The 27556-nt window shown below is 43.7% G+C and overlaps 3 protein-coding genes and 1 long non-coding RNA gene across 5 annotated transcripts; 2 read left to right on the top strand and 2 right to left on the bottom strand.

Moving 5' to 3' along the window:
• Nucleotides 1–370: 370 nt before the first annotated feature.
• rnaseh2a (ribonuclease H2, subunit A) lies at nt 371–6431 on the bottom strand. 2 transcript variants are annotated; one of them, XM_018761683.2, is made up of 10 exons: nt 6367–6431; nt 5819–5882; nt 5109–5255; nt 4438–4509; nt 3378–3504; nt 2864–2951; nt 2619–2756; nt 1890–1977; nt 1623–1746; nt 371–900 (listed from the first exon to the last, which is right to left on the bottom strand). In XM_018761683.2, exons 3-10 carry the CDS (start codon nt 5233–5235, stop codon nt 747–749), a joined length of 918 nt encoding a protein of 305 aa, XP_018617199.1. In that variant the 5' UTR covers nt 5236–5255; nt 5819–5882; nt 6367–6431; the 3' UTR covers nt 371–746. The 2 variants fall into 2 exon arrangements, with proteins under 2 accessions (XP_018617199.1, XP_018617200.1); XM_018761684.2 differs by lacking the exons at nt 5819–5882; nt 6367–6431 and adding an exon at nt 5535–5804.
• Nucleotides 6432–6459: 28 nt separating this feature from the next.
• On the top strand, nt 6460–9570 carry LOC108939766 (peroxiredoxin-1-like). The gene is made up of 6 exons (XM_018761365.2): nt 6460–6603; nt 7386–7501; nt 7635–7788; nt 8384–8506; nt 8639–8769; nt 9221–9570. The coding sequence occupies exons 2-6, from the start codon at nt 7399–7401 to the stop codon at nt 9304–9306; spliced, it is 597 nt and encodes a 198-aa protein (XP_018616881.1). The 5' UTR covers nt 6460–6603; nt 7386–7398; the 3' UTR covers nt 9307–9570.
• Nucleotides 9571–14005: 4435 nt separating this feature from the next.
• Nucleotides 14006–15996, bottom strand: junba (JunB proto-oncogene, AP-1 transcription factor subunit a). The gene has a single exon (XM_018761903.2). The coding sequence runs from the start codon at nt 15482–15484 to the stop codon at nt 14495–14497; it is 990 nt and encodes a 329-aa protein (XP_018617419.1). The 5' UTR covers nt 15485–15996; the 3' UTR covers nt 14006–14494.
• A 2110-nt stretch (nt 15997–18106) lies between these two features.
• On the top strand, nt 18107–26536 carry LOC108940070 (uncharacterized). Its single transcript, XR_001966547.2, has 3 exons — nt 18107–18546; nt 23373–23460; nt 26431–26536. It is a non-coding gene; the product is annotated as an uncharacterized LOC108940070 (long non-coding RNA).
• The last annotated feature ends 1020 nt before the right edge of the window (nt 26537–27556 follow it).

Genomic DNA, 27556 nt, shown 5'->3' with positions numbered 1-27556 from the left:
GCTTGCTCATTAATAACCCCCTCTCCAGAGTGTCCGGCTAAGCCACCAACACAAACACCTACACCAGGCCGACAGTTACAACCTTTGGTGACATTTGGAGCGATCACGCTGACACAAACTGCGGAGAATGACACAGAGGCTTTTTCAGCCGATAAGGTTTCACTGTGGAGGCCAGAAAGCACCTCCACAAATGAAATTGGATCCAGAGAGCATGCAGAAAGAAAGCTCTATGCAAAGGGTTGGAGACATTTCAAATGTCAAAGGCATTACCTTTTCTTTATAAATAGACAATCAATAAAAGGTATCTTCTGAAAAGTTCAAGAAACAAAAAGCTGATGTGAAATCCAATTTTTATTAAGTTAAACGAAGGGGTTAATGATGATAAATTGCCACCTGAAGGCTTCCTCCTCAACTTGCACTGTCGCCGACAAGTCTCTAAGGTTTGGTGGATGGGGTGGGGTCTAGTCACCCCGCAGCTTCTTAGATGCATCTCACAAGGTCACCCTGGCTCCACCTCCTGAATGACAACCAAAGTCTCAAGGGGGCCAGATCATCAATTACAGGACATCTGTATTGCAGGCTTCACAAGAATCTCCTCCAGTATTTGTGTCTCTGTAAGTGCTGACTTCTGTGATAGTTCCCACATGTCAGTTGGAGGAGCATGAGGAGCGGTGTGTACCATCTGTGTGTTTTTCTGCTTGATTAGGGAGGTGAGAGACAGCCAGGCGCAGCCCCTATACCCTGGCTCAGAGCATGTCCAGGGTCTGTAACTTTCTCTCGGAGAAGTAGCGATGAGGCTCCCTGGCTGTGCCCTGGGGCTTGCTACGGCCAAAGTAAGAGAGCACAGAAGCGCACTTCTGCCGTGAGGCTGCCTTTTCTCCATCTTCCTTGTCATCATCCCTGGGCACACACCCAATCACACAAGCACGCACAAACAGAAGAAACTCAGCATCCACTACATACCAGCAGAACTTTTGCCACATTACTACTCAGCTATGCATGCAGAGGGGTATCTCACTATTTCTTAAAATGTAGACATGTCCTACCAACCCACAGTGAAACGAGCAGCAAGAACCATGTCAAGGGTCTGGTCTGCATGATCTCACAAGTTAGCAAATGTAACAGGAAATCTGCATCCATTACTGAAATTTTCACAGGACTTATCTATTTTGGAAGGATGAACAAATTCAGACAAAGTAAAGTAAAGTAACACATTACTACTACACTCATGTTAATTGGGTATAGTGAAGTACACAACACATATCACTCAACACTCAGGGTGAGATACCGTAAGAGAGCACACCCTATGAAGTACTGAAAAATAACCTACATTTCCACAAATGCTCATATGCCACCACCCCATTTTTACTGCTCCCCTTCTCTGTATGGTTCCTCACCTCAATAAAGAATGGAGTAACTACCTGAGATCAGGATAATTAATGCCATAGGGCCAAGTTCCCATCAGCAGTACCAGGGAAACAAAGAGAACGGGACACTTTGTACAGTACTCCCCTTGTCAACAGAGTTCCTTCACCAACTCTCGCTATTCTTCCCATGTGTCTGGGGTTCATGTCACCATTATACCCCTTTATGGTTCTACATTCCTGCACATCCCCCCTTACCAGTGCACGGTCATACTCTTGCTCTCCAGGAGGGTCTGCGCCGTGCTCCAGCTGAATCGCACAAACTGTGGGTACCCAAACACAGGATCCAGATACTTCAGCAGCCAGCTCTTTGTCTTTGGGTCTGAAAGAGAACAATAAGGGTAGCCTGGAAAACGTCACCTTCCAGTCAAAAGTTAACTGACCATTCAGAATTGAAAGGGACATATTCATCCAAATCACCAGAAAAACTTCACGAAACATAATTTTTATGTAGATATTACCAACCATTTGGGTATCCTGAGCCGTAATCAGTGTCTACATCTCCCAGGTTTTCTCTGAACTTCCAGGACTTCACTGCATGGTCCCTGGCCACCTAAGAGACACAACAAATGGGGCTTCTATCAGTGCTGCAGCAGCAAACACACTTCACGGGTAACAAGAAATACAGGTACTGCTGGAATACTCATGTTTTTTTTTTTTTTTTTTTTAATCCAAACAACGATAGCTTACTAAACGTATAAATGACAACACTGCCACCATTTGGCCAGTCCCAAGAATTGCTCCTCCACCCTTCATGTCAAAATCACCATTACTACCACCACTACTATTAGTATCCGTTTACCTCCCACTTTTCTCCAAAGCAGCTTGCAATGTTAGGTTTGTACACTAAGCTACCTACAACGCTTTACTTATTTATACAGATGTGTAATTTCACAGGAGCAAATCAGGGTAGCAATCTTGTTCAAGGAAGCAGAAGAAGAGATTCTAACCTTAGATATTTGACTGCAAGACAACTGCTCTAACTTGTATCTACCTGCTTCAGCATTATCTTTGGAATGAAAACATGCATACTGTATATGCTTACTTTAAAGGAGAAGGGACCGAGCGATAAAATCTCCAAAACTCTAAAATTGCTGTTCACTAGATTCCACTTATGGTGACATCTACAAGTTTGTATAATGTGTGGATGAGTTTGAGGTTTCTCTGCTCTCTCTGTATCCTGGTGGCTCTGACCTTGGCACAAATACTGGCAGCGCTGACGATTGGGAAGAGAGAGTCAGCCTTGGGTCGCACAGTCACTTCCACTCCAGGGAACCGCTGGGACAGCTTCTCCTGGTACTTCTCTGCTGGTCCCACAGTATCCACAAACACCTGGGCCACCACACATTGGCAGGGGGAAAACAGACAAGACAGAATTAGGAAACTCAAAATGTGAGAAAAGTGACATTATCAATGGCATTTTCCCTTTCTTTTTGTACCTCTTTGAGCTGCACCCCAGAGTCCAAAGCATACTGCACCAAACCAATAGCTGCATCATGGGAAAGGGCATTCAGGTTGTACTTTGCCCTGGGAGGAGATAAAATACTATTTAGTTTTAGAGGTTTTCTGCTTTCTGGAGACAGTCTATATATGTGGTTGCCAAGAGTCAACATTTACACAACAGCTCTTAACAATTTCTGAACATGCCTTTTTGTAGCACAAATTAGAGGGAAGAAAAAAAATATTAATGTCATAAAACATGTTTTACAGCCAAGCAAGAGAGATGCAAGATTATTTGCCTTAAGTGCACCCCAGTGTTACCAATACAAACAAGTCAGCTACCCCATGAAATTCCAGTTTTGGCAGTACATTTATGATAGTGGAACAATTTTTTTGGCTTTTCCTTTGGTTCAAGATAGACATGCTTTTTCTGATGTTTTTTCCAGACAGCAGTTAACCAACTTCAATTCTAATTTTCTGATAGGTCTGCACTAAGGTCTTCAGGATGTTCACCTTCGCAGCATGCTGGTGGAAATAGTGTTTGGGGAGAGGATCTGCAGTGCCCAGCCCACAAAGTCCTTTGCCTCATCCAGCTTGAGGAACAAAGTTTCCCGCTCATCCTCTGTCAATGTCTTTGAATCTGGGAAGAAAAAAAAATGAACCCATCTTCATCAAAACCCTTACTCCTGCCATAAATCATATGAAAACAAGACAAATACTGTATGCAATTTGAAGCACAGTTCAAAATACAAATGTGCTAAATCCATACCTTAAGCAGTTCCAAAAATGTTTATTTTACCACAGGTGCCACCTAAATCTTAACTTTCTGACTTATTTGACCAAAGGTACACAAAGTGTCTGTGAGCAAAGACAACAGGCCAAACAACAAGACTTTTACAGAATCTAGCCCTTAAACAAATTAAGGGACATATGTATTATTAAGCTCTTATTGTTTTGCAGACAGTAAACAAAGCTGAAAGTGGTCAGAAGCAGAGAAAAACTGGACATGATAACGAAATGAACGGATCATCAATTTCAAAAGGAGACTGTGGAGATGAATAATTTTTTCTTTTCATTAATTTGAAATTAATTTTAACTTACTGGAAAAAATAAAATCAATTAAATAAAAGGCAATATTTTTGATTAATTATAGCTTTAGCTGAGATTTTAACAAAAGCTAATAAATAAATCACCGGACAGCTGTATTATTACAATTTAATTGACCGTGCCTAAGTGACACTGAATTTATAACCAAGTTGAGCTATGAACAGACAGCGTTCCAGTTGTGTTTGTAAGGATTCAATAATACTATAATCGTTTAATACTTTATCAGCGACACACAGAACCGGTCTACGAACGTGCTGAGATTTACACTTAACTAATATTGCAAGTATTTGCATTGGCTGTTCACTTGTCACGAATCTTTGTTCTATGTGTTTGCGTTGTGTCTATATGTCTCTGTATCGGCTTCTGTATGCAACTGAACTTCCCCCTGGGGATGAGTAAAGTATCTTATCTTATCTGGAGAGACGGACTCAAAACGGTTTCATTGTGAAAACACTGTTTTGCCCACCTGCCACTTTGAAGTCCTTGAGATCATCCTTCTTGCTAACAGGGCAGAAACATATACCATAAACCATCGGTCCTGGTGCCAAAGAAGAAAAACATAAATCTCTGTGCTCAGCCAGGAGTACAAAGAAAAGAACACTGCTTTTTTATAGCCAAAACTTACTGTGAAATACACACAGTGCATCCCAGTGCAATGTATGATATATACGTGTACATTACCCACACTAATTGAGCCTGTTCCAACTCCATAAACTGATAAAAGAGAAAACTACAAACTGCTCTGAATAGAAATGTGTGCAATCTTACTAAACATCTGGGTAATGGACAGTCTATTCTATTTACAGTCATTTATTTAGAAGGCTCTTTTGCCTAAGGCAACTCTGAACATTACAATTACTCATTTTGCAATCATTTAACAATTTGTACAGCAAGCTATCGCTACTGCAGCAGTTCATGGTAAGTACTGTGACCAAGGGCACTGCATCAGGAGCGGGCATTTGAACCCAGGACCTACTGATTGCAAGGTAATGGCACTAACAACTACGCCATTGACTTGTTTAACACCTATTTATGTTTGAGTGACATTGCTGTTTGAAGCCTGAGTCCCTGCCTGTGTACCTAGTAAAGCACAATGATCCAGCTCTCTCAGTGGATGATTACAGTAACGGTACCCACCCAGCACAGGCCCCCTGCCCGCCTCGTCGATGCCTAGGCAGCAGTCCTCACTCCTGCAGACGTCTGGCACGGCGGAGGCCAGGCGGCAGCTGACCGAGTTATCCGCCTCGAACTCGCTGAGGTCCATAGCGTGTGTGTCCCGTAAGGCTGAAACACACACTGCACGTCAGCATGAGCATCACAAGGCTTGCAGAGCTGAACTCCTGCACACTGTATTCATTTACACAGGACATGCCAGAGGGACTTCACAAAGCCAGGGAGAACTACTTGGTGCACTCTCTCTAGTGTAGGAGGAAGGAAGATGTCTGACATGCTCTCGCATTTTACAGTTTCACTGCAACCACGTCCAACAGACCACCAACTACTTAGCTAGTCTAATGTCTGGATAGTTCAATGCACTCGTACTACACTGTACAGTGGATGTACCTGGCTCTATAGGACTTTCTGTAAAGTGCAGTGATACACAGGCCGGCTTTTCTTCAATTTTCCACTAGTTTCTGGAGCTTTCTACACACTTGTGACTTAGTTCTATTGCTCTAGGCTAGCTTGGCGCGCGCAGTCCAGCTCTCGTTTTAAAACATAATTACTACCGCGGTAAAAACACTGTTGCGCTTTAAAAAAAAATGCAACTGACACTGTTTCTACAGGGTTACTTTTGAATTCTTTTTAAACATGAATAAAAAAAAAGCATGAGGCTTCCACATACCCACACAGGTCTCGAGACTGGGCTCTGACGTCACGCGGAGTTCGATTTGGCGCGCTTCACTCGGAACCCTTTGTTGGCAAAATATATTACATTTTATTACTTCACATATATATAGTTTCCTTCTAAAAGTAAGTTATCAGTTTAAAAAAATACTATACAAAATGCATTTGCCAGAAATTCAAGGATGTGTTAGAGCATCTGCACTAGTGCTGGGAAACAGTTTCTAATCAAAAATTAATAAGCAATTCCGTTCACACGTTTTGTTTGTAGTTATCAGAACAAAATGGAATTCTGTACTAAGAAGGTATTATTTTATCAGACATAATTCTTGCACAAAGATATCATTAGTCTAGATTAATTATGGAGAAGTTCAGAAGTGGTGAAGTGATGAACCAGTGACAGTGTAGTTTTTTTGCAGAGAACTTCCACAACCTCTGTCACTTTCACAGAACGGCATACAACAGGACGGTAACGTGAATATTTCCGCGCGCTGTACCAGTCAACCATAAACACGAAACATATATCAGAAAAAAATACTAATAATTCACCCACAGCAAACGGACATCAACTGCATCTGCGCATGCGTTCCACAACACCAGCACTCCGACGAGAACGTCCCTAACAGAATCTCGCGATACTTGATAAAGGCCGTATTTAAAGGTGGGTGAACCTCACCGTGAGGCTTCCCGCGGATTCCTCGAGAAAGATCTTAGGTGGTCGCGAGACATAGTAGTCGGCGCGCGAACAGGTTTCACATCGTGACAATAGCAGACTTCACCCTACATACAGGTGAGACGTAGAGTAAGTTTAAAAGTCTGAGTTGGTGTTATCTGCGATTTGACGTAACTTTTACGGCTTTGCAAATTGCAGCAGTTTAAATAAAGTTTCCTAATTTAGCTTTTCCTGTTCTTTCTTCTACTGAGTGAAATTGAACGTTCCAGTGTGGTGGTTTACGTAATCTGCCGAAGTTCTCAACTTTTAATTCGCAGAATATAACCTTGAAAACGAGAAAGTGACCGAATTTGGCTTTCTTTGGCAGCATTTTTTCGACATTGGATTCGGTCCTTCATGTTTAATGACACAGCAGAGTTTAGCACAACTTGGTGTCATATTTCTTGAAGTTGAATGAACTGACTATGACGATGGTGACCTTGTCAACTTGTGGCTTCAGGCGTTAAGATTCTGCAAAGAAACGTTTTCATTTAAGCCTACACTGACTGATTGGACGATGGTTTCATAATCGAAACACTACAGCCCAGCAGCTACGTTAATGTGTAAAGCAGATGTTTGTCATAAGTGAAACCAAGTCAACTTCCTGGCTTCTCCTAATCTGTAAACACATGTGGAATGTTGGCTTGGGAAGTCACAACAATGCTTGTAAACAAAGTGCTTTTTAATGTGTTCTGTAATGTTCTTCTTCCCAACACCCCATTCTTTTATGGTAGACTTTGCAGCAATGTGATGGTGCTAGTAGTTTCCAAGTTGGGGCTGTACACCCCTTTCCCAGTTTAGTAGCTCTCTGCTTGGAGATGCTGAATTGGGCACACCTTGACCTGTGCTTCTTTAAATAGCCTCATCCTCACCATGTCTTCTGGGAACGCTAAGATCGGCCATCCGGCTCCTTACTTCAAGGCTACGGCTGTGGTGGATGGTGCCTTTAAGGAGATTTCCCTCTCTGATTACAGAGGTAAGAGTATGTGTGTCTGCATAACTTTGGTCCCTCCATTGTCATGGAGGCTAAATGTGATCTATTAATGCTGCATGCAGATGACATTCCCTTCCCTTTTTTTTTCTTTTTCTTTGCTCTTATTAACCTTCAGGGAAGTATGTGGTGCTGTTCTTCTACCCCCTGGACTTCACCTTTGTATGCCCCACGGAGATCGTGGCCTTCAGTGACCGGGCAGAGGACTTTCGCAACATTGGGTGTGAGATAATTGGTGCCTCCATTGACTCTCATTTCAGTCACCTGGCCTGGTAAGACTTTCTTTAATACTCAGATCCTGCTTTTCTCTTACCTTCTGCAGTCCCCAGCTGTCCAGCCTACATGACTCTGGTTGTGAGGGGAAAGTCTTTTTTTTTTTTTTTTTTTTTTTTTTTTTTTGTGAGAACATGGCCCAAATCAGAGTTAAAACAAGGAGAGCCAGAAATGTAGTATACTTGTAATCTGAAGTGTCCTTTAAGGTATTTAATCTGTTTACTTGTAGTAAAAGATGGATAAAGGTCATCATGAAGTTCTTGAAAGCAGGGGAACTTTTCCTTACATTTCTTTCCTGGTACACTTCTGTCAGTTGGGTGGTGTCTTTACCCAGCCTCACCCTTTATCTCTCTTCTCACACTGACTTATTAGCATGTGATCAAACTTGATAGGTTTGAGAGGGTTAACAAGGAATGGAAGATACTGACCAGTAACGGTCACTTTGCAGAGTGCCAACTGAACCTTTAGCAGGTTGGGTTTTCATTTCCCTCAATCTCACACCATTAATGTTGCTGTGTAAAATTGCTGTTTTTACAACCTGGTCAGATTTAAGTTTGTATGAATAGGGTGTTAATATGACTTCTGCCCTGACAGGATCAACACCCCAAGAAAACAAGGGGGCCTGGGCCCTATGAAGATCCCACTGGTAGCTGACCTGACCAAGTCCCTTTCCCATGACTATGGGGTGCTAAAGGAGGATGAGGGCATTGCATACCGGTGGGTACTGTTCCTTTTTTGCAAGAAATCAATGTATGCGTGTCTTGAAGTATAGTACAGGTAGTTCCAACCTGCAGTGCTATAGCTCTTGTGGAGCACTGTATTCATCTCTTGTCCATTCCTCCATTTCAGGGGCTTGTTTGTGATTGATGACAAGGGCATTCTGAGGCAGATTACAATCAATGACCTGCCTGTGGGTCGCTCTGTGGATGAGACATTGCGCTTGGTGCAAGCCTTCCAGCACACTGACAAATATGGAGAAGGTGGGGAACCCTTTGAAGTCAGCTGTCAGTAACTTGGTTGCTAATTGTATTTGTGTTCTTGCAGTACCTTATACACAGGGAAACTGGTAAGTGGACACAAGGGAGGTTCTTTGGTTCAAAATATCCTTCACGTTCATTTTTACAAATGACCGTATGTGGGGGGGGGGAGTGTTTCTACACTTGTCTAACTTTGATTCTGCTGGGCTGTTACTTCTACCAATTTACCAATGGTCCAGTTAGTCTTGCTAGATTCCCTGCCCCTGTTGGGTTTAAGAGGTTGGCAACTCAAACTGGGACTGCTAACCAGAGATTTAAAAAAAAAAAAAAAAAAACCTAGGTCATTCTTTGGATTCTCTACACACTCAGATTTTGAATTAAGGGGCACAGTATGAAGTACTAATGGGCAAAACTGAATAATACATGACTGAACTATGCTTCTGTTTTTGTGCAGTGTGTCCAGCTGGCTGGAAACCAGGAAAGGACACAATTATTCCAGATGTCCAGAAGAGCAAGGAGTTCTTCTCGAAGCAGAATTGAATCCCCCTTCCTATATGTAAACATGTTGGGAAGACCACCTACAACTCAGTACTGAATTCAAAAGACCTTCAATCCACACCTATCTTGCTGCACATCAAAAGCACTGAATCATGTCCCTGTTCTAAATAAGTTAGTCTTGAGTCAAGAGCACTGAAATTTCTGCCTGAATTGTTAGAGGTTCTTGTATCTGGAAATGACTAAAGAGCCAGTGTTGCAAAAAACTAATCATGTCTGCAGTAATCAAATAAATGGAATTTAAGACTTTTGGTTTGTAATGCTTGTTTTGTCAAATATTGGATCTCATTCCCACATTCATGAAATATGTATTCAAGGACTAGAATTCCCACTAAATTTCTGGTTGATGTAAGGGCCAACAGGCAGAACTGTAACTTGGCCTTTTCCTGCTGTAGTTAGCTTTTGGGAAGGGGTGTCCAAGTCTTGTTCCTAGAGCTTGTCTTGCTTTCAGTTGTGCAAGTTTCATATGCTCTGTGTTGAGGCCTCTCCCCTAGAGGGAGCCATAATGCCAGTTATGTCACATCGGTACTACCCAAAGCCAGGTACCTTCTGTTACCTCATAATTTGCAGTGTGCAGCATTTCTTTTCATGAAACCACTTAACGGTTTTTTTTTTTTTTTTTTTTTTTTTTTTTTTTCCCCCCCCCTCCAGCTCCCACAAGTAAGAGATTCACGGGGGGGGAAGTGTCACAATGTTCTTGCATAATTACAGATTCCTTTCAAGGGACTATGCTGTTGAGTCTTATCTTGATAGTAAAGTGTAGCTGTGTCATGAGTGACCTCTGATGGTTACTCAGAATGAAAAGTTAGTACTGACTGCACTGGTTATGTAGTCTTTGAGAGGATCCCTGGGGCAGCAGCCTTCACTTGGACTGTGATTTACCCACTAGATGGAGTGCAAATGTCAAATTTTGTATTTTCAGCTTCATAGCACAGAATTCTAAAACGCAAGAAACAGTTTAAAACTGGTTAGAACAAGACCAATGTATGATATTCTTACCCCATGAAAGTATTAATTTCTATATTTTATATGTACATATTGAAAGATTTAACTTGGTGTTTGCTGCAATGATATATGTACGGAATATGTCATGAGGACACCGGATCCTCTTCATTTTTTTAGCTGTCTGCACAGGTGTCGCTCCCACTTACCTTGCGTAGACTGGCTTTTGAATTTCTCTGTTCTGAAAGCATCCCTTTTCATAATCAGCGCCCCCATGTTTAGGAGCTGACATTACATAAAATGCAAATCATCTTGTGACATTTGTGCAATTTATTTCCATTTGTATTTTTCCACCACCCTTTTTTTCAAATGTATAAACTAAATCGGCAAGTGTTATAGTACTAAAGAAAAATTGCGCTGGCCCTCTCAACTAATTAATTTAAGGGTAATTACCACCAAATTTTTGCATCTTTATGGAGTGACACGACGTTCTTGATTTTCTCAGCCTGACCCCTGTGGGAAGCAAGAATAGGTGCTTTTAAGGTCTGACAGTTCAGACTGATCTGACCCCTACATCTGAACACAGAGCGTATGTGCTAACTACATTTCAGCGAGGCAGGATCGGTAATCACAGAGTTACACAGGCGCGGAGAGGGAGGGCTGCCTGGTGCAGTGCAGGCTGGCAGTGACAACGTACAAATGGTTGTGGGCGGAATAACAATTGAACTGAAAGCCAGATTGGTAGAGGGCTGCAAAGAAGTTTGGAAAATACTGCCGCCTCCATCCTTGAGCGTCATTGCCATCGCACACTCTTGTCCGTGTGGGTGGTGGGCAGAGAAGCGTGTGTATGTGCGTGTGCGAATGTGTGTAGGGTGGTGTCCGCACTGCAGTCGTGTTCCTTCGGTCCTTGGGCCCTTGGGTGTGATGTCAGGAAGGCCGCTGATTCCGTCACTCTCTGGAGTGGACGCACATCCCACACAATGGCAGCTGCTGCAGTAAAAACACACGGCGGTGATGTCTCTAAGTGCACAGTGTGGGCCACTAAAAGCAGGATCAGGCGCACATGTACAGATTGTCTCCTGTCTTTACGTTAACACTTAAGCGTAACATAGTTTTGACAACATTATAATGCGGTACTGTGTGTGTGGTGAGAACGGGGATTTAGAGTCAGTTGGTTCAAATCCCTGCTCCTGCTGTAGGGCTCTTGATAAAAGCGCTTACCTTGAACGGATACAGCAGCGTGTTTAACTGTAGAAATCTGTAAAATACTGTAAACAGCTTGCTGTAGCATGTGAAACTTAGTATTGAACGTGCCTGAAAAAAAGAGGCATCAGCAAAACAATAAGAGTAAAAAGAGCAAGAATAAAACGTGCATTTTTTTCATTGTGACCTTTAACCGTTATGCATCTAAACACACACACACATTTTCTGAACCGCTCGTTCCATACGGGGTCACGGGGAACCGGAGCCTACCCGGCAACTCAGGGCATAAGGCCGGAGGGGGAGGGGACACACCCAGGACAGGACACCAGTCCGCCGCAAGGCTCCCCAAGCAGGACTCGAACCCCAGACCCACCAGAGAGGTGGACCCTGTCCAACCCACTGCACCACCGCGCCCCCCTCATTTCTATACATCAAACCAAAATCCTACCCAGAAACAATTTTAGAATTTATCAATTTTTTTTAAGATGCTGAATTACTGAATTAAAAAAATACAGTTTTAGTGAAACACCAGTGAAGATTACAGAAGATGCAGAAATTGCAGTCAAACCAGATGTCACCGCTCTTTTGAAGTGGCTTCTTCTCTGAATCGTATGTCAAATGCACACATACACACGTACCAGAAATGTGAATATGAGAGCGACTCAATGCCAGACTTTGAGTCACACTCACCTAGACAGTTTTTTTCAATGGCTTCTGAGATCAGCAGTCCATGTGTGACATGACAAGCTGGAGCAGAGAAAAGGAGCACAGATGGAGTACAGATGGAGCACAGAGAGGGAATAGACACGGACCACAGCTGGAGCACTGGGAGGAAACAAAGATGGAGCACAGCTGGAGCACAGGGAGGGAGCACATATGAACCACAGCTGGAGCACAGGGAGGAAACAAAGATGGAGCACAGCTGGAGCACAGGGAGGAAATAAGATGGAGCACAGTTGGAGCACAGGAAGGAAACAAAGATGGAGCACAGCTGGAGCACACGGAGGGAGCACATATGAACCACAGCTGGAGCACAGGGAGGAAACACACAAGGAGCACAGGAGGAAACAAGATGGAGCACAGTTGGAGCACAGGAAGGAAACAAAGATGGAGCACAGCTGGAGCACACGGAGGGAACACACATGGAGCACAGCTGGAGCACTGGGAGGAAACAAAGATGGAGCACAGTTGGAGCACAGGGAAGGAGCACATATGAACCACAGCTGGAGCACAGGGAGGAAACAAGATGGAGCACAGCTGGAGCACAGGGAGAGAACACACATGGACCACAGCTGGAGCACAAGGAGGAAACAAGATGGAGCACAGCTGGAGCACAGAGAGGAAACAGAGATGGAACACAGTTGCAGCACAGTTGGAGCACAGGGAAGGAGCACATATGAACCACAGCTGGAGCACAGGGAGGAAACAAAATGGAGCACAGCTGGAGCACAGGATGAAACAAAAATGGGGCACAGCTGGACCACAGGGAGGAAACAAGATGGAGCACAGCTGGAGCACAGAGAGGGAACAAAGATGGAGCACAGTTGGAGCACAGGGAGGGAACACACATGAATCACAGTGCTCGGTCTCACGTCAAAGAACTGCGTACTGAGGTGAAAGAGTGAATCCATATTTTAAACTATATTATTATATATTCAGTTATCTGTTCTCTAAAGAGGACAGTGTCGGACACGCGCTCGTGAAAGTTCCTAAGGAGAAGCTCGTGCACGCATAATATAGAGCAGTATTAGATATTATTCACTAAGTAATTAGATTAGGAGTTCGTTTTAAAAGTGTTTTTGATTGAGAAACCCAACAAAACTTCTGACATGGCGGCCAATCTTATCTCGTGTTTTGAAACTCTTCTGAACACTTCGGTTTCTGCTAAGTAGCTGGAAAATCTACTGCCGTTATATTTTTATCTCCGCTCTATTTTTCGCGGCGGTTGTTTTGGGAACTTGACAGCAAGAACCACTGTTAGTGTGGGGAAACTCCCCCGTCGTCTTCGGTCTCCCATTGACACACTCGCTGGCACGGCCACACTTCAAAGCAAAAGGAAAAGAATTAAAAAAAAAACACACCACCTCTTTTCTGACTGGTAGCGTAGGCGGGGGTTCCCGGAAACCTTGCCTCGCTGTGACGTTGCACCGTAACACTGACCATATATGGATATACTACCGTGCGTCAAGAGGAAAAGACCCCAACGAGCTTACGTCATGGACGTCAGCGTACTGTACGTGTGTGCGTACGTATTTCCGCGCCAGCGCCAAACGCGGATTTGCTGTGTAGTTTAATACTCCGCACAGGAAACATGATGTAAAATGTGGCTCTGTGGCGTTTTAATGTTTTGGAACAATTTACAGTGCTTTATAATACTAGAAAAAAAAAAACGCGTTCGACTTCTTTTGATGTTCTGTTCAGATAAAGTTTGATTTTATGTAATGAACAGATGAGGTGTATGATCATCTCCCGCTTGGACAGGACATGTGTGGTCAGTCTGGAAAAACACCAACTGTCCAAAATGACAATACACGAAGAAGCTGATTTATCTGTTTTTACTTAAATATTGTATGAAAATAAACAACGTAAACATAACATCGTCAAGATCAACCTGACAATACATAATAACTTACTAAAAATGCACCAAAATGATAAAAATCACATGTATTTGACTTTAAGACACTCAGTCCCATTCCAAAACAAATAAACGCGGAATAGGCCCGGGCGTCTCGACTGAGCGTTTCACCGACATGGTGCTTTAAAACCACGCCCGTGTATTGCGTTAGAAAGTACCTTTCTAAAGACACCAAACGAAATAAAAACAAAACAGAATCCTTGTCTGTATTTCAGGTATTGCGAACAAGACAATAACAAGTAATTTTTCAAAATGAAAACATACAAACGGTTCAACATCAATGAAATCAAGATTCCAGTGCTGCAAAAGTTCGTTTTACAAAGAAAACATTTGTGAACAAGTCTTCCAGTGTTTCATTTCTCATACCAGTGTCCAGCATGTCATCCTCATGCTTCAGAAGGACTTCATCTTGGTCGTCAACATGAGCTGACAGCCGCTGCTCACGTGTGTCATCACTTTCTGTTTCAGCTGCGCCACTTGTTCCCGCAGCACGGAGGCGGTGCTCGACAGGCCCGCATTGTCCGATTTCAGGCTTTTCACCTTCTCCTCCAGGCGGGAGATGCGCTCCAGTTTGCGCCGCCTGCACTTGGTCGCCGCCAGCCGGTTCCTGAGCCTCTTGCGCTCCGCTTTGATCCGCTCCTGGCTCTCCATGTCGATCGGGGACATGGGGGGAGAGCCGTCGCTGCTCTGCAGATCAGGGACGGTCTGAGGTTCCTCTTTCAGGGCCACGAGCCGCGGCGGATGCAGCCCGGCTCCGGGCAGCGAGTGCTGGTACTGATGCGAGGGGTGCGTCGTGCTCGGATGATGCTGATACTGGTGGTGATGGGGCAGGTAGCTGATGGTGGCCGTAGGGTAGTTGGATCCCGAGGCGAGGTTAGTGTTGGGAGAGCAGGTGTTCAGTGTTGTGTAAACAGGGGGCTCGTGATGCAGGGAGGAGCCATAGACGTTGGAAGCCGCCGTGCACGTCGTCACCCCACCGGCTCCGATTGACACGTTGGGCGGAGGCAGCTGGTTCATCTTGTGCAGCTCGTCCAGAGCTTTGACGAAGCCGTCCGCGAAGCCCTCCTGCTCCTCGGTGATCCCGCGGCTGTAGAAGTACTGGCCGGGGGTGGGCGTGGTGGTGATGACACCGTTGCTGTTCTGGATGATCAGTCTCTCCAGCTCGGGAGACGCGAGCTTCAGCGAGCCCACGTCGGAACTGGTGGCCTGGTAGAAATCTGTGTCGGCTCGCAGCTGGGACTTCAGGTTCCGATAAGGCTCGGTCAAGTTCAAGTTCATATTCTGCTTAAGGAGCTTGTAGTCGTGCAGAGCTGCGTCTGAGTGACCATAAGCAGAGAGAAACGAGTCGTCATGATAAAACGGCTGTTCCATTTTTGTAGACATATGACTCAAAGCACAAAATAAAAGCACCGGACGTTCTGTGGTGAGAGGGAAGGGGAAAAAAAACCGTAATGCACTTATAAAGGCGACTTCTATGCCGGCTATAAGCAGGACAGAGCACAGATCTGAATAAAGCGTCCAGAAACAGTACCGGTGCCGATTATTGAGCACCGCGCTGGCTGGAGAAAAAAAAAAAAAAAAAAATGCAAGAGCCAATCTTCCTGAACGTGTGTTCAGAAATGAAAAGTCCCGCAACTGTCAATTTCAAAGTCAAGTCAAGAGTCTTATGATCAAAGAACAGAACACAACTTCCAAAGTAGTTGAACGCTACTGTACCAAGTGAACAGACGCCGTTTTTGCTCTTGACAGCTGTGTCAAAGTGACGTCCTCTCTGTATGTCTTCTTTATTGCTACAGGTTTTTGCGCCGCATATCTACGTGCGTGCCGAAAGAAGAAAGCCTTGTACTCTTAGTCCCGTTCCACCGCGCGCGTGGTCCCAACTGTAAGCTCGGTACGCCGTGCGCCTCTTATATATATTCAAAAACGTGGCTCTATGAGGTCCCTGATTGGTTGCGGAGCTTTCTCCAGACCACGCCCACAGTCGGAGGAGGGGACGAGGATGGTGACGTCAATGCCAGGAACTGCCGGGACCGTAAACAAGCCCGAGGCGTGAGGAGGCAGCGTCGAGCGCGGACTTTGAGAAGCGGGCGAAGGGTCGCAGGGATGTGCCTGTAACGCGCGCGGTTTGATACGTGAGCGCCACCGTGTAGAGAGGCGTGAGATGGAGTTGTGATGATAATGATCATGATAATGGTAATGTAATGTGGTGCAGTTGTGATGATGTAGTTTATGTCAACTAAGTTAATGTAGGATGACGATGACGTACTAAAGTAAAGAACTGGAAACCATGATGAATCTGACTAATTAATTCATATAGGTAACTGTAAAATACTAGTTTACTATAGTTTTTAGTTTGTTCGGCTCATGCCATGGCTACAGACCTCAATTCTGCGTAATCATGTTTCCAGTTTCTTTTTAAAAATATATGATTTACTGAATACGATTTATTGAATAAAGTAACTAGCAATACATTGCATTATTATATACATTGAATTGATTGACCTTCATTAGGCTTTTTAGCCGTACAGTAGCTATAGCCAAACATAATACTGGGCTTCATTATACAGATCTGATGTCACCAAAGTGTCACATTTAAAAATAAGTGTTTATTAAAATCAGCAATTGTAAAAACCGGGATTCAGTCATTTCCTCTAATTTTCACGGCAAATGCAAACCTAATTTTCCTCGGGAGTCGGAATAATAAATAAGGCACACAGCACTGTTTTTTTTTTAGTTTAACTACTGCTTTTAAAGTTCCTTAGCGACTGTCAGTTAACACTCCCAGCAAAAAATAACTAGTTAGACAAGACACACCCAGAGTGAAAAGGGGATGTGGATTATTCCTTATTCCTTAGTCGGGCACCCGCGCTGACTTGAGTCCGTGATGCACGTGCTCAGCGCATCTGTCGCGTGCCAACACAGCACTGCGCCACGGCATTGCTGTACTTATGGTTCTGTTTCCCTGGCTTACAGCGGGTACATTTCCTTGCGTTTTAATATATGAATTATGTAAACCTGCGCCTCACATCTTGGATTCGCCAAATCAATCGCTTGCCGACACTGACTGAATAACTTGGACCGGTTAATAATGGCCTATTTTGTAACTAAACTACCGCTATTGATGTGTTTTGAAATGTTTCTGTTTAAAGTCTGAAGTAATTAGGATTTAAACGAAAATAAAGCACCAGCTATAACAACGCGCATTCCACCAAGCCTTCTTGATCTAAGAGCTGTGTATTGATTCAAGGAAACCGGCTCGAGCCACCGCAGGTATGGACGTGCACTCCTAATTTGGGCATGCTGACGCGTCACTTCCGCGGTCCGAGAAAGACCGGGAAGCCGTTCCCATGTCGGCGTGCTTCCAGATCGCGCCTTCGCCTGGAAGTGGGTGGTTTGGGAGGAGGGAGGCAGGAGGGGGAGGGCTGAACTGTGGACGCCAGTGTCGGCGGGAGCATGCTGTGTGCCTCAGGCGTCGGCCTTCATGGTACCTGTCCTGTGTAGGCATGTGAAATAGAACTGCTGCCTCAACCCCTTCATAGTCTCCTGTGCTGGCAGGAGATATCTTCTTCTCCTCCTCCTCCTCCTCCTTTGGCAATAATACCTGTGCAGTGTGAATCACAATAGCTGGCAGGTGAAATGTGTGTGAAGCCGGATGCCAGGCCCCATAAATTTGTGACATATTAATATGTGCAGGTGGTGTAGGGTTTAGGGCCATCACCTGGTAATCTGAAGGTTCCTGTGCAAAGCCCTTGAGCAAGGTACAGCTCTTACCTTGGACTGATCCAGTAGGATATACACACACACAGTCTGAAACTGGCAAACTGGAGCCTAATCCAAGGTGCAAGGCTGGAGGGGGAGGGGACACACCCAAGACAGGACGCCAGTCCGTCACCCCAGGTGGGACTTGAACCCCAGACCCACTGGAGAGCAGGACCCAACCAAACCCGCTGCGCCACTGCACCCCCCTCGCTAGAATCTATTGTTATATAAATGACTAAAGTACTGTAAAATTCCATTGTAAGTCTAATATTGGTGTAAAAAATATTCACCTGGGTAAGTGAAGGTTAATTCATGTACTGAAAATTCAACATCTAGGTACTGGTGAGTGAAACAGAACAATGCTTTTGGATGGTCTTTATGAAAGAGGCTTCCATGGCTCTTGTAGCCACATACGTGCTGTGAATCATTCATATATACACCCATACAAACAGCAAAGATGTGACTCGAGACAGTTTACATCGGTAGGAGGGTACCCCTCAGATGGGATGGCTTTTCAGCGCATATCCACAAGTAAAACAACTACAGCTTCCTTTGGAAAGTCCTCAGATCCTGTGATGAGAATCCCTGTCCCCCTGGACAGTGACACAACATCCTGTAAATCCTCACAACAGGCCCCAGACTCCAGGGTCCCAAGACTAAGACGCCAGGCTGCCAGACCAGACAATGTAAGTCTATTAAATTGAATTTGTTACAAAATTCACTTCCTGGGGGTGGTGACACTGGGCTTAGGAGAGGTTTATTTTTTTCATTTAAATTTGATTCCTCTCTGTACTCTAATAGGCTGCTTAAAATAGGTAATTTTATCAGTAATACAGATGGTTTGGTTATTTTAAAAAAGTCGGTTTATGTTATAGATATTGAATTACATCAAGGTATTAATTGCCACAGGTTTGTATTGATGACTCACAGCTATTTTGGAGGATTGGTTTAGTTGTAAAATGGAACTTGTATAGAAATATTTCCTTATGTGGTTGTCAGACTTTTGCGGTTCACTTTTTACCAATCACAAGAGGTGGTTTCTTATTATGATGGTGCTCGTAACATGATGATATTTATGTTACTGTGTTGGTGTCTATAACGTGTTTATGTGTGGAAGAACTCAATCCATGTCATATACCATAAATACTATGATTTACAAGGCAATGTACAATATTTTTGGAAAGTATTGAAATGCTTTGCCATCTAAGATCATTCTGTCTTTTTAAACGCTGAATATATTGAGTAGTACTGGATTGTTTAAGTGCAGTATTTGCAATCACGAGATTGGCAAAAGGGAATGCCTTTAGTAAGGATACCAGCAAGTGGTAATTAATCAAATTGTTCACTGAAATCACTCCTCATGTTGTTTCCATTGTACAAGTGTACAATGTCCACACTGTAAACTGAAAAACTGCAGGGTGTTATTAAAACGCTTCTGCTCTGAATGTTATAAAAAGAATGGAAATGAGGAAGAGAGCAATGACATATACGACGGAATGAAAACATCTACACATCACCTGCACGAGAGAAGAAATTAACCTACATATAGTCAGAAAAATCACTTGTATAAGCTGAAAGTAGACAATTTCGGAGCCCTGGAAATAATGAAATATACTGTTTTTTATAAGCCTTTTGTTATTGAAACCTGAAGTAGCGTACACCATGTGTAAGTTTATAACAGTTGCCAGGCCAACTGCACTGCTGCCTGCCATGCTGAATGAGACAGTTGTCTTACTCATTGCGAAAGTATGAGCATGCAACTCGTGCAGTGCCACCACAGATCGAACCTTCCTGCAGCAGAGGAAGCCAGTGCGCAGCCTTGGTGGAGGTGCCACTCCTCTCGCACAGGTGATCAGAGCGACAGAGAGGAAGGTCCACTTTAGCGTGTGGGCGTGTGCCAGTTTTCACTTTCTCAAAAAATAATAATTAAATTAGTTATTTCCTTGCTTAGAGGGGGCTGACATAGTGAGTCATTTAAAGCAAATCTTTTCAACTGTAGCTGTTGCGCAGTAGCGGTGCACCCGTATTTATACAGCTCGAAAAGCAAGTACGGTTGTTGGACAGGCAATGCTGTTCACCTATTATTGATCTTGACACTTCGTTACTTGTCAATGTAGACCAGCTGTCAAAGAATCATGGCTATTTATAAATATATAGATTTTCCACCTATATTGTCATACCATTCTATTCTGAAGTATTTGGTAGTGGTAGGCCTATGGACTGCACCTTTTCAATTGTACTTTTCCATTTGTGGTAAATTAGGTCCAGCAATCCAGCTGGGCTCAGTCTACGCTGAAGCTCCCGAAACATCAGGCTGGCTCCCAAGCAAGCTTGCTGGCCCTAGTTACAGACTTAATGTGATGAACGAGTTGGGATACTAATGCAGTCAAGTCGTTGTGTCATAAGCAAAACCACTTTTTTGCACTTAAAAATACTAGACGTTAAAGAAATGAGGTCTTTCATGCACTATTAAAATCATTATATTTAAATTGTTGATATGGATGTAAAAGGTGAACACCGTAAAAGTAATTTTCAGTTATGTTCTAGTGATGTTCACACCAGACGCTGGTCATGGAAGTACCTTGTCCATGCTTAACCCATCAAACTGCGCTGATCCTATAGGGGCATGTTTAGATCTAGCACCACTGAGAAGGCAGGCAGCAAGTCTTCCCTCTTCACAGTCACAAACCACATTGCCGAGAATATGCGAGCAATGTAAAAAGAAAAAATTACAGTAAAAAGCAGGAAAAGGACAAAGACGGGAAAGGGTGAAGAAAACAGGAGCAAAATCCCCAGGGTACAATTAGACATGGTGGTGAATAAAAGGCCCATGGCCTTGGAAGGGCACTTAAACCAGTATGGCGCCCATTAGCACATCACTGCACGCAATCTAAGGCCGGCCTGGGGAGTTCAGCCTGGAGCAGTGGGGTCAGATGGGCAGCTGAGCAGCAACAGAGCGAATCAGTGAGGTGAGTAGGCAAGAGAAAAAGAAAGACAGACAGACACGGATTAAGAGTAAGGGGTACTTTGGTGTTCCTTCACCACACAGAGCAGATGGAAGGAACTAGTGACAAGGAGATAGACTCCAACCCGGACACCTGATAGATTTTATCAGAGGAACACTACTTTAAACTGAGAGGATGAAAAACATCTTCGCTATCGTAAATTTGCTCGCCCTGGACTTCGTAGAGCTACAGTTCCGCATGTGAAAATTTCAAGGCACTGATTATTTCATATATTCATTCAACAGTCGTATTCACGGACAACGCGCGGGAAAATTTGTTTTCGTTCACATAACCATATGCTGACGTGTCTCGCATTTGCAACCGATGAGAACCCAAATGGCCCGACGTTGTCGCAGCTGATGCTCGGGATCCACGGGCTGCTGCTTTCAGAAATTTTTTGCGAGGCGGCAGTGCCATGACCTTGTCCAGCTGATTTAACGTGGTACCGCTGTTCTCTCGCACGCTGAGTTCACCGTCGGGCTCACGGCCTTCGGTCAGGTACACCGAGCATTACAACGTGATTCAGCAAGAGGCTGTTTGCAAAGTCATCCTCTGCAGTCAGCTCAGCCATGCCTGCGATCGATTCTGTTTTGAAGTGGGACAAAATAACGAAGTTTAAAGATGCACGGACGGTGAAACTGCAGCCATCAAAGTTCCGGTTTCCTTGATCTGGACAGACGCGCCCGGTCCTTCGCTCAAGAACAGCCAGGGTTGCCCACTGTCACTCATAGCTCAGTGTTTTACATGTTCTCAGCCCAGTGAGCCCAGAGTAGCCTGTAGGTGCACTGAGTCACACAGGGGTGTCCGGCGAAAGGCCACATCGCCCCTCGGTAAACACAGTTCCTTGTGTAACAAATTAAGACAAAGAAGCTTCTTTAGCCGGACATGGGCACAGGGCAATGAATTTAACGCAAACAGATGGGATTTTTCGTTGAATGCCCCCGTTTTTTCTCAGTCCAACCCCCAGCATCCTGCCCCGTCCTCCCTTCGTTATTGTGCAGCCTGTGGGAAAGGGGAACGTTGCATGTAATCGCTTTAATGAATGTTGTGCTAATGAGCCTCCTCGAACATGGCTGCAAGTTAAGTGCGAAGGAGCCTTGTAGCACTCCGAGACCTTTACCACGACAGAGGAGACTTCTGGGGCAAATGAGTGTGGCACAAATTGCCCCCACCTCCTCGCCCCTGGGAGACAGAATGTTTATGTGGCGTATAGCTAAATGCTCTCTTGCTGCCAACTTTGAAAAAGCCAAGAAAGGCAAGAGAAGGAAGCGTTCAACCCGCATTTCCCCCAGTGCTGCTCTGACCTGAATTTCTCGTTTGTATCGCATTCACCGCTTTCTTACCATTATGTCATGTGAGATTTCTTTTTTTCCAATAATTGCTAAGGGTGGCATTCCTGGTGAAAAGACCCATTCGTGATTGAAGGTGTGTGCGCATTTTTGAAACGGAAAAAATCATCATTAGAAGAGGCATTCATTTCTGTGGAAGTATGCAGAGCCAGTTTTGTGTGCTATACAAACCTCGTACTGCAAGTCACCTTGGAAAAACACGTCAGGCGAAAGAAATCAACAATAGTCAAGTACAGGTGGTCCCCGATTTACGATGGTACGACTTTCGATTTTTTCGACTTTGCGATGGTGAGCTGGCGATAGACATTCAGTAGAAACCGTACTTCCAATTGTGAATTTTGATTTTTTTCTCCCAGGGCAAGCAATATGCGGTGCGATACTCTTTTTTTTTCACATTTTCAACTTACGATGGCGATGGGTTTCGCGGAACGTAACCCCATCGTAAATCGGGTCCACCTGTACTAGATCTATTGCTTTGCAAATAATTTCTGAAGTAGACGTAGTCCTCCAAAATTCAGTCTGTGTAAAATTAAGAATGTATTAGGTCAAAGAACCACTCAAGTATCAAGTTACTTTGATTCAAAATATGCTTTTAGATGTTCTGAACCATCAGCAATACTTACATCTTAAGTATGCACTCTTAACTCTGAACGTTTCAATAATCTATATGTTTAAAACAGAAATGATTTTTTTTTTCTCTTTTATGGTTAATCAGCTTGTTTTTGTATGATCTTATAACTAAAAGAAAGATAATTAGTACAAACATGCAAATGCACAGTTCAAAAAACTTTACTCACTGTCTTGGAATTTGCTGTAATGCCCACCTTCAGGATTTGTGCAGGAGAAGAGAAGTAACTTATGATTGTGTTTTCTTAGCTTGAATGCCAAGTTCATGCACACTTTGATTTTGTCTTTTGGCAAACAAACATAACAGCCCATTATATGTGATAATCTATTACATAATATGTACAACAAGCTGCTCCATGGGTTCGGGACATCTCCCTCCTGTTGCAGTATGCTTGAGCAAGATCTCTTCTCTGAAAGCTCCAGTACTAATACCCTGTTGTATGCAATAGTGAATGACTGTATGTTGCTTTAGATGAGCGTGTCGGCTAAATGACAAATTACTGGTACAGCTACAATACCTCTTCATTTTAGGTGTGTGAGCCAGACTGAAGGCCATGGATTTTCACCCTGCTCCAGAACAGCTCGGTCACTTCTCCATGGCTCACCCACATAATAAAAGGTACCTGTCGCTGAAAAATTTTACACAGCTGTTTTTGAATTTTATTTATTTATTTATTTTTTTCACTAAAATGCTATAAGTTGTGACTATTCTTGACTGGATAAAGCCCAAGTTGTGACTAATAGATGGTAAGTGAGGAGGGGTTTCTGTTTGCAACCTGGTGTTTGAAAAATACCCCCCCTAATACCACTATCGTTCTGTTCATTAACATGACAGCAATATATTTTTTCCCTAAATGGATTGTTAACTTCTGCTGTTCCGAAGATGTCACTATTTTCATGTTTTGGCAAGGTTATCATGGCAATTCAAACGTTACATGATAATACAAAAGGGATGACTTAAATGTTGGGGAAAGGCATGCTCAGCATATAGATCATCTTATTATTGACCTTTTTTTTGCTATTCATGTCTTGTATATCAAAATACTGGAACTGTAGTTCTGCTTTTTTCTTTCTTCTTAGCCAAAAACGTTGTTCGTTGGTTTTTTTCCCCATCTCTGGTATTTAAGCAGCAAGATACAAATGATCACAGCAACAAGCACAAGCACGCCTTTGTGTCAGTGTGCAGCACTTATAGGAGGTGAACAGTGGCCAATGTTGTAAGTCGTAGTGTGTTTCCTTGGGCTGGGAAACAAGTAGTTCTTCCAGGACAAGTGCAGACCTGAAGGATAAGGAGACTTTCTTAAATTGGTTAGAGCTGGTCCACGTGCTCCTCCCGTGCTATTACATGCACTGTATACTGGGCGCTTTAGGGTGGTGTACTGATCTGTAATAATGGGAACATGCCATGGCTTACATACCATGTAACATGACATGGGCAGCAGTTATTTTTAAGTTGGGTTAATTATTCTCTACAATTCCCCTGTGTGGTTACATGGTGGTTTTGCCAAGGTAATGCTTCTAAGCTGCCTCTTATTACACCGTGCTTTACAGTAAACAACAGACCAGCCCGTAGGGCGGAGGTGGTAGGAATGTACCATGTGTACCTCAATGAAAAGCCTGTGGCCTGTCTCGAGTTGGGTAATTATCTCAGGTTCACTGCAATTTGTTTATTTCGGGAGCTCTGAACCAAATGTTCCCCCACAACCCTTTTTCATTGAACTACGTTGTCACAAACAGGCACTTGGTCACGTTATGAATCTGCAATTATTCATCCTCGGCCATGCAGCGAGATCACGTAAATGACTATGTGTAAAATTGCAGAGGAAAAGAGACAAAACACCCATGGACCCATTAGTTTTGTCTGTTTACTTCTGTTTTTTTCTATATTGTGTTCTGTCTGCCGTCAACGACCGTGTTTATTCCAAAATATCTTTACATTTGCATTACATTTATTCATTTAGCTGATGCTTTTCTCCAAAGCGACTTACAATGTTAAGATACAATTATTCACCCATTTATGTAGCTGGCAAATTTTTTTATCTTTATGTATTTTTTCTCATTCTCAAGTATCATTCAGTTTTGTTCATTCATATAGTTGTATTTTATTACCTGACAGTGGTCCTCAAGTGCCTGCTCAAAGGTACAAGAGTATGGCCTTTCCACCAATGCACTACAATTTTTGAGGCCCTTCCTATAATCTGGATTTAGGAGGGATGCTCTACTGTGTTTGCTTACAAAATCAAAATGCATCTTATTTATTTCTGTTTTTCTTTCCTGGTGCATGTGTAAGGGTGGGCCAATTGACAGCCGTATCAAGTTCTTTTTCTGATATCACAAAATACCCAGTGCCGGCATTCAAAGCCCCAATGCCACCAAAATGTTGCACGACTGATGGCTTGCTGCCAGAGATTGCTCAAAATCATGATGCAGAATGAGAAGTAAAAACATTTTTAAAAAACACCCGATCTTGACTGGACATGTTGGCCTCCTAGATCACGCTGAGCTTCAAATTAGTGTTTGTGCACCTGGCCGTCCGCCTGCGGTGAAGCTACGTTTGTTGTCCAAAGTGTGCTCATGATCTGCATTTGCAGTTGCCATATTGCATTTTTAATTCTTTACATTTCTGACTCATGGATGCGTACCTTCTACATGCTGGCACTACCTGTGATCCTCATTTGAGGGTGCGCATTGTTCCCGATGAGGATATGCCATGTTGGGTACAAACGAATATGCCTTTTCTTGATGAAATGAAGTGAAGCTCGTGCACACATGTATGCCTGCTCTACATGCTCGGATGCGTAGATCTCGAAGTGCCTCTGCAGCCTGTCAGCGGGTCAGCACTGAAAATGATTAGACTCATCTGCAGCAGCAGCAGCATCATTCATAATGACTAATTGTTTTCTTGATAGATGAAACAATGCGATTACAAGAGATAGAGATGATTTCTTCATGCCTTCTTTTCTAATAAGTTGAACTCATTGCCTTCTTTTCTAATAAGTTGTCAATGAGCCACATTTCCTAGTAAGCGTACCCTGTCTCAGACATGGATTTGTAACTAGAATAAAAGTGACTGCAACCTTTTACCTCTTCGATATACTTTGTTTTCCCATCTTTGGGCTATTTTTACCCTGCGTGACAAGGCTCTTTTTACTGGACAGAAAATGTACTTGGTTGTTTCCAGTAAAGCCCCAGATGAGGTCATGAGGCCTTTGCAGCCTTAGCTGCACCACCCCTTTCCTTCAAGCCTCTTCGAAAGAATTGCCTTGGCTGCATACATGGCCGTGTGCATGCTGTCTGCCGTGAACTGTGTGTGAGTCGGTGTGCAGCTCTGGTTTTTTAACAAAGCGATGAGGGCGAAGTGACAGCATGCCAGCGTGAAATACGCAGAAACAAAGATTGTAATGAGTAGTGCAATAAGTAAGCCCGAGTATGCAAAGAAAGGAAGCGAGAGAGGGAGCACGAGAGAGACTGTGACAGAGATGTGCATGGCTGTGGTCTCCAGCCCTTGGGTTCGAGAGGTATTACTGCTTTTCAACTCAAGATCAAAGGTGAACTAAGAAGTGAGGCTCGAAGAACTATGTCCCTCTAGGTGCGGAACGTGCCATCCCGGAGCCCGAGCACCCTGGAGAAGGCAGGAGCCTGTGAGAACGCAGCTGAGAACAGCCGGCCTGTGTCATTGTGTGAAACTGAGTGGGCTGCCAGTGATTCAGGTAAACACAGACTGACAATAAATTACTCTCAAAGCTTCTGCTGCGATTACAGTCTTCCAGGAAAGAGCTCTTGAACCTCAGACTGCTGGAGAAATTGCAGCACTGCGGAGCTTGAGTTCGAGCCCATGCAACTTGGCTGTCGTTGAGACAGTGGGGGGAGTCCCAGTGGTTTGGTCCATGTTGTGGGTCAACGGTGATCAGTCACGGTTTCACCCCTCAGACGTATGCAGCCAAAGTACTTCAGTGGGTTTCGCCGGAACAATTCTATAACAGTGTAATGAACAGATTGACAGCAAGAGCAGAGCCATAGGAATACCCAGCTCTAAGTGGAAAATGAACTTCCTGAGTCATTCATCAGCACTGCGCAATATGATGGGTAACTCACCATGAGATTTTGTTTATCAGTTTCCAAATAGTTTTATCCAGCAAAAATTTCTACACTTTCAATCAGTGAACCAACAATTTATTATTATTATTATTATTATTATTATTATTATTATTGCCACCTTTTTGCTGGAAAAATTTTTGGAAGAGACGAAGCTTATCGCCTTCTGCCTACTTTTCTTAAAACAATGTTTTCTCCACAGCCGAGTCAGACAGAAAATTCTGAATCAAGTCAGCATCGGCACAAGCGTGAGAGCGATCGAATATTTGTGGTTGGATGTAGGACAAGCTGCACTGGGGTTTGTAAGTGGGTTGTTTAAAGTCAATTTGTGTATAATCAAACAAGACGCTACTGTTCGGTGACCCAGGCTGCAGTCTATGGACTTTCAATAAACATGTGACAGTGTGAAAGTGAAGGGGGGGAGCGCCTTTGCACGAGAAGTTTAAACTTTGGAGCAGGAGAGAGGTCAGATTTCCATCTGGCAAATTGTGTCTGCGAGCAGAGGAAATGTCTCATGAGACCATATAAGGCAGAAGACTTCCAGTGAAATAGCGTACAGCCCCCCACCCCACCACTGTCACCACCACCCCGGCTCAGATGGCCCCACCTTTCGATCAGTC

This window comes from Scleropages formosus, chromosome 20 (genome assembly GCF_900964775.1).
Source record: "Scleropages formosus chromosome 20, fSclFor1.1, whole genome shotgun sequence".
In the NCBI taxonomy this organism is placed as follows: Eukaryota; Metazoa; Chordata; class Actinopteri; order Osteoglossiformes; family Osteoglossidae; genus Scleropages; species Scleropages formosus.
Note: the sequence above shows the minus strand (reverse complement) of the source record. Positions and strands in the feature narration are given on the sequence as shown.